Below are 6,550 nucleotides of genomic sequence, written 5' to 3' on the forward strand. Positions count from 1 at the left end.
TCATGTTAACGCACATATTGTTTATGTCTTGTGCCTATATTTTTGAAACGGTGAGTATTTTAACGTTTACGGATTGGCCCCATTCACTTTCATTGTAAGTATCTCACTGTAACCTCGATTTTTCCTTTTTTATTTTTAAAGAAAAGGAGGGATGAGCGGATTTTAGTGGTATTGGATATTATACCACATATACTGTCGATTGAGCTGGACTAGTATTGAACATGGAATATTCCTTTAAGAGAATTTGAGTTACATCTACATATTCATGAGATTATCTAATCAGCCAATCATGTGGCAGCAGTGTAATGTATAAAATCATTCAGATAAGGGTCAGGAGCTTCAGTTAATGTTCACATCAGAATGGGGAAAAAATTTGATCGCAGTGATTTTAACCATGGCATTTACATTTAGTCATATAGCAGACGCTTTTATCCAAAGCAATTTAAAAATGAGGAACATAGCAAGCAACTCGTCATACAAAGTTCAACAACATCTATAGTGTTGTACTGCCAAACTCTCAAGGTGGCTGGAGTAGTGTAGGTGCTAGCGCAGAAGAAAGAGACAGAAGTATTATGATTGTTTTGTGTGTGTGTGTGTGTGTGTGTGTGTGTGTACAGTAAGTGCAGGTTAAGTTCAATATGACATGAGCCCTTTTTGGCTGATTGAAATCAGACTTGCTGCTGCATTCTGGACCATCTGCAGTGGGTTAATTATGTTAGCTGGGAGGCCAGCCAACAGAGAATTGCAGTAGTCCAGTCTTGAAATGACCAGAAATTGGACCAGAAGCTGTGAAGCATTTTCAGACAGAAAAGGTCTGATTTCCCTGATGTTGTAGAGCACGAATCTGCACAGCCATTGACCAGGAAAATAAAAAATTGCACTTCACGTCAAAAAGGTTGCCGACACCTGCTCTAGAGTGTAAAGAGAATGGATCAAATAACATCCAGTGAGTGGCAGTTCAACAGACAGAAAGGCTGTGTAAATGAGAGAGAACAACAAAGAATGGCCAGACTGGTTCTAGCTGACAGAAAGTCTACAGTAACTCAGATAACAGCTCTGCACAATTGTGATGAGCAGAATAGCATCTCAGAATGCACAACATGTCGATCCTTGAGGCGGATGGGCTACAACGGCAGAAGACCATGTTGGGTTCCACTTCTGTCAGTCAAGAACAGAAAACTGAGGCTGTAGTGGGCCTACCATTTGTGTACCTCATCAGAAATTCAGATTTGTCAGACCAGGCAATGTTTTTCCAATCGTCTACTGTCCAGTTTTGGTGAGCCTATGCCCACTGCAGCCTCAGTTTCCTGTACAGTACAGACACTGACCAGGAAAATAAAAAATTGGTGCTCCATGTCATAAAGGTTGCCGACCCCTTACCCATACTGTTGTGTGTGAAAATCCCAGAAATACTAAACTAGCCCGTCTGGCACCAACAATCATACCACGGTCCAAATCACCGAGATCACATTTTATCCCCATTCTGATGGTTGATGTGAACCTTAACTGAAGCCCTTGACCCTTATCTGCATGATTTTATAAATTACACTCCTCCCACATGATTGGCTGATTAGATAATCGCATGAATAAATAGATGTACAGGTGTAAAGTGGCCGGTGAGTGTACAGTATAATGTGTTGATTTGTCACTGAATGTGAAGACATAATTTCACACTTATTCTCATCTATGAAGCATTCTAATGAATACATGTAGCATTTATACTGTAAGTAGTGTTCACAATCTCAGTTCTTTTGATATGTGTTGTGTTTTTGCTTATATTTGGTTTCAAATGTAATTATTAAAAAAATATGTTGTGTTGATTTTATTTTCCAAAATTCAATATCACACAACTGGGAAAAATCAAAGCAGTTGAGCTTAAGAAATTATAGGACTTGTGTTGTCCATTAATCATGCACATATATATTTAGGCCTTTTAAATTAAAACAATTGGTTTTCATTTATGTATTAAAAATTGCTCAGTTCTTACTATTTAAATGTCACCATAGTAACATTATCTAACTGGCTAACAGAGGAGTCGTGCCCATTCAAACTGAGGGGGCACGTACCACCACAAATATTTCAGCTTAGTGGATTTTTTATATGTTATTTTGAACTTCCAAACATATTTGTTCTTTCAATTATTAAACTGAATAATTATTGCATGTAAAACAAAAGTCTGTATTCACATATCTACATTTGGTCAAGTTTTGCTAGGCGGCGTCCAATGATAATTATTTCAGTAACAGATAAGTTGGAAAGCAATATAATAATACATATATCTATTGCAATAAATAATAACTGATTGGTTATTTTCATTAACGAACTACATTGAAATCCTTAAAATCCAGTTTGTCAACAGTGCGCTCGTTCTTGTACTCGGCTTTGGCAATTCGTGACTGCGGGCTGCCGGTGGTTTGAAGCCACTGCTGCATCTGTTGGACTTTAGAGACGGGACCCTGGAGCTGCCCATGAACCGTCCCAGCATCAGTGTTCTGCACCCATCCCACCAGACCCAGCTTCTTCCCCTCTGACTGCAAATACAACACACACAAACCTGGAGTAATGAACTAGACATAGTCCTGGTACACTACTGAGGCTTAAAATGTGTTCCCATGTAGGTAGAGGAGACAGGGGCTAGTTGTCACATTGGTTGTATCTCAGTGACTGTTGAGTCAAACGTACAATTGCAAATTTTAACCTTAAGGTTCTTCTGTGTTCTCAGGAGGCAGGCATATGTCAGGTGTGTTTAATGTTGTAATTTCATTCAATTTATTTAGTACATTTCTGTTGGCCAAAACAATGGTTACCTTATATATATTGTTGTTTCATATATTGCTTAGCGTTTCATCATCATTTTATCACTTTCATTTAGCTAAAAGCCATATGTTTTATACAGTTTATAAATATGTTGTGGAAGATTGCTTTTATTTATTTTTTTACTCTGGGTAATAATTCCTATTTCAAATAATACATCTTCTCAAACCAGTGTCAATAAACAGCAGGTTCCAATTTATTGACAATATCTGTATTTTTGCTCTATAAAGAAATTCACTTTTGAAAATAAATCTACCCTAAGAATATTCAGTTGAGTAAAAAGTGTGACAACTAACCCCTACACATGATGCAGTGTACATTACCTGTGTGTATTTTCAAAAGAACACCCCCTGCACCCTCCCACACACCTCATAATCTACAGACAACAGTTCTTCAGAGGACATGATCACCTGAAATACAAATATAACACAGCAGTCATTATCATCTTTTTATTATTATTAATGATGACATATTACAATAATTACACTTATCATTCAAAGACGGCATAAAACATACAAATAACATTAAAAAATAAAAATAAAAAAAGAATATAACAATTAACAGGGTTCAAGCTATTAAGATCCTTTAAGAACATATGCAACTGATATTCAGTATTAATGAGACAGACCTTAAGCACTTAAAACAATGATAAAGTGCTTTCATTTTCAGAACCATCAGACTAGGAAGCACAGAGATATGCCATTTTTTACATTCCTGGCTGCTATAATGCCACCAAAAGGCAGAGGAGCACAATAATTTGTGAGTGTCCTCAGAATGACCCCATTCATAAGTGTGAGTTTTGGCACACGATGAATTGAATGTTCAAACTTTTTAGAATTATTTATATTGAGATGCCATAGTATCTCTCTTCACTGGATTGGTTCCTATCTGGCAAACATTCTAGGTCTACTTTTAAAAATATATATTGTTTAAATAATCTCAAATATTTAAAATGATTTGATTCAAACCAATGGTACAAAGTTGTTCAGAATGAGATCTATCATATGGTATGAATAACGTGTCTGAGTGAAACACAGCGGTAAACGAAACATATACGATATAGACGAATCAAACACATGAGAGCGCCTCCCAGTGACCAATTTTTTCACATTTTGCGCACACCTCTTGGACCAAGAGACAAATAGGCCTCCCCAGTTTCATTCCAATCGGCCTTTTATAACCTTATCAAATAGCTGCTAAAAGTTGCCTGGTCAAAGGCGGCCATGTTTTTCAAGATATAAGACTGTCCTCAAAGACCTTGATGGCACCTTGGACAAAGATACTGCATGCAAAATTTCAAGTTGATCAGATCAACGGTTCCATTGTCAGAGCCATTTTTAGATTTGTGATTATTATAGCGTCACCAAGAGGCAGAGGTGCGCAATTTCCTGACTTCAGAATGACTCCATGCATATGTTTACCAAATTTAGTGATAATATCTCATCCCACACATGAGTTATAACCGTTTTAGTAAAAGTGACCACGCCCACTATGTATGTTTTGGCATACCGTTGATGAATCGAAAGTTCACAATTCCTTTGATAACTTTTCATGAAGGGACACTGTTGAATCTTTTTGCACTGGTTTGGTTCCAATCGGGTGAACGGCTTAGAACTATTTCATTTTTAATCTTTTCAAACAATCAAAAATAGCGGGGAAAAACGAAAGGGCGAAGCGACCATTTGATAGTACTCCAACATATCTGCCATGACAAAGGGAATCACAGGAAAAAAATATTTTGTTTTCTAGGCATTATGGCTCAAGAGTCAAGGCCCAAAATGTAACATTTTTTCCCCCACTACAGCGCCACCCATGGGCCGATCGGGGCGAGTCCATGCGTATGGCTAGTCAGCCGGAGAACTACAATTTCAATTGGGTTTCCGCACTTTCGGCTGAAAAAAAATATAGGAGCACATAAATCCATTAATAATAAGATCAGGAATTAATTACTTTTGCATGTTTAAACTTTTTGGATTTTAATAGGCCCCAAAGGTTAAATATAAGAGTACTGTTTTCACAGCTTTGGGGGTTTTTGAGCAGTGGATAACTGGCATGTGCTCATCAAGTTCACTCTTTCATTTCTTTTGAATAATCAAACATTCCACATAAACAAAACAAAAAAGTCATGAATACAATATTGAATAAATAGCCTATTTTATCGTCTTCACATGAGCGCATGAAACCGGAATATCATTATTTTTTATCAATGGGTTTTCCGTGACCATAAGAACCCTGATATCATCATAAAGCATACTGTATCACGTACCGACAGTCAGGTGATTATAAATCTTTTCTCGTTTCTGAAATCTGATCCGAAAAGAGTTTATTGGACTTTATTTGTTGTATTTGCCTTGCCTAATGTGAAAAATTAAACCCACCTTCTCGACTTCGATTTTTCACTCATCAATTGGCAACGCGCGCCGACCGGTGACGTCATCGCAGTGCGTCATTCTCCCGGGTTACGGCATGACGTCAAACGGAAGCACCCAATAGTAAACATGCAGTAAGCTTGCGTGGTCTTGTTTCTAGGCAACGAGTGTAAACACAACTGGAGATATATTCATTTCACACTCAAAGAAAACACTCATATCTGGTGAGTTTGATGCTCAATTCACAATATATATATTTTATTCGGGCAGGGTTTATCAAACTTTTCAGAGCCAGGAAAGTGATTTTAAAGTGTTGCATAAATATTTGCATAAAATAAGGAGGACATCTCACCTCAGTGCTCTGATTTTGAAATCGTTATACTTTTAATTAGCAGCTGTTATGACTGTAAATACTTCTGGAATCAGCTCTCTCTTGTATATTTGATGCATTTCGTAAAATAATTGTCATGAATGGCAGTATGATCCTGTTTTTTTAGACTAATATAAAGAATAATTTACTCAAATTTTAAAATGTAATGAATATTTTGAACATTTTCACTTACAACAAGCTAATGTAATATCTATTAAACCCTGTTTTGAGTTGTTTTAGAGATTACTTTGACCAGTAATAAGAAATCCACTAAAACATTTCTTCTATTAGAATAAAGTCAAATTAATTGTGATATTGTGTGACTCTAAGGATACGCATATTTGCTTTGCTTATGAAGAATTATTATCATGTTTAGTTTATAATGTTATTTTTGGACAATGTGAAGATTTGAATTGGATCCCCCAGTATGCCTATAATGTGTTTGTATGTTTTTCCATAAAAAATACTAATAATAACAGCTTAGAAAGACACATCCTAATGTAAAAATAAGAGACATTAACACTTTATAATAATTTTTATTATGACAAACGTTACATTTTGTAAACTAGAGTTGACCTATTTTATCAATTAACCACCATGTCCTGGATTCATCACAGAAATGTATGTTTATTGATACTTTTAAACTGGTTGTTTCTTTTGGCTAAACAATTATATAAAATAAATGCTATAGAAAAATAATAATCACATTTTGAAACAATATGTATTGTATATAAATATGTTTACTATATTTTTTAAAGAGATTTTATAAAAACAAATATTTTACAGTTTGTTTCTTTTTTCTATGTACATAAATACAGAAGATGAAAAAAAAACGTATATATATATATATATATAAGGAGATTTTATTAAAAAATAATTGTACATTAAATGCTATAGATAAAATAATCACATTTTGAAAAAATTTTAAAGGGCTCATGGCATTACATTTTTCCTTTTTTTACTCATTTTACCTTCCCTGAGGTTCACTGATAATGTA

At 35.4% G+C, this 6,550-nt stretch overlaps 1 protein-coding gene across 1 annotated transcript; it reads right to left on the bottom strand.

Moving 5' to 3' along the window:
• Positions 1-1,862: 1,862 nt before the first annotated feature.
• LOC127657294 (acylphosphatase-1-like) lies at positions 1,863-5,263 on the bottom strand. The gene is made up of 3 exons (XM_052146025.1): positions 5,193-5,263; positions 3,183-3,224; positions 1,863-2,531 (listed from the first exon to the last, which is right to left on the bottom strand). The coding sequence occupies exons 2-3, from the start codon at positions 3,216-3,218 to the stop codon at positions 2,316-2,318; spliced, it is 252 nt and encodes an 83-aa protein (XP_052001985.1). The 5' UTR covers positions 3,219-3,224; positions 5,193-5,263; the 3' UTR covers positions 1,863-2,315.
• Between the last annotated feature and the right edge of the window lie 1,287 nt (positions 5,264-6,550).

The sequence above is a fragment of the Xyrauchen texanus genome, chromosome 16 (genome assembly GCF_025860055.1).
Source record: "Xyrauchen texanus isolate HMW12.3.18 chromosome 16, RBS_HiC_50CHRs, whole genome shotgun sequence".
NCBI lineage: Eukaryota > Metazoa > Chordata > Actinopteri > Cypriniformes > Catostomidae > Xyrauchen > Xyrauchen texanus.

Bases quoted from the DNA above. Each gene is read 5' to 3' on its own strand.
- LOC127657294 (XM_052146025.1), bottom strand. From the start codon at position 3,218: ATGTCCTCTGAAGAACTGTTGTCTGTAGATTATGAG. The intron at 2,532-3,182 runs GTGTGTGGGAGG...TTGTATTTGCAG, and splicing joins TGTTGTCTGTAGATTATGAG to TCAGAGGGGAAGAAGCTGGG.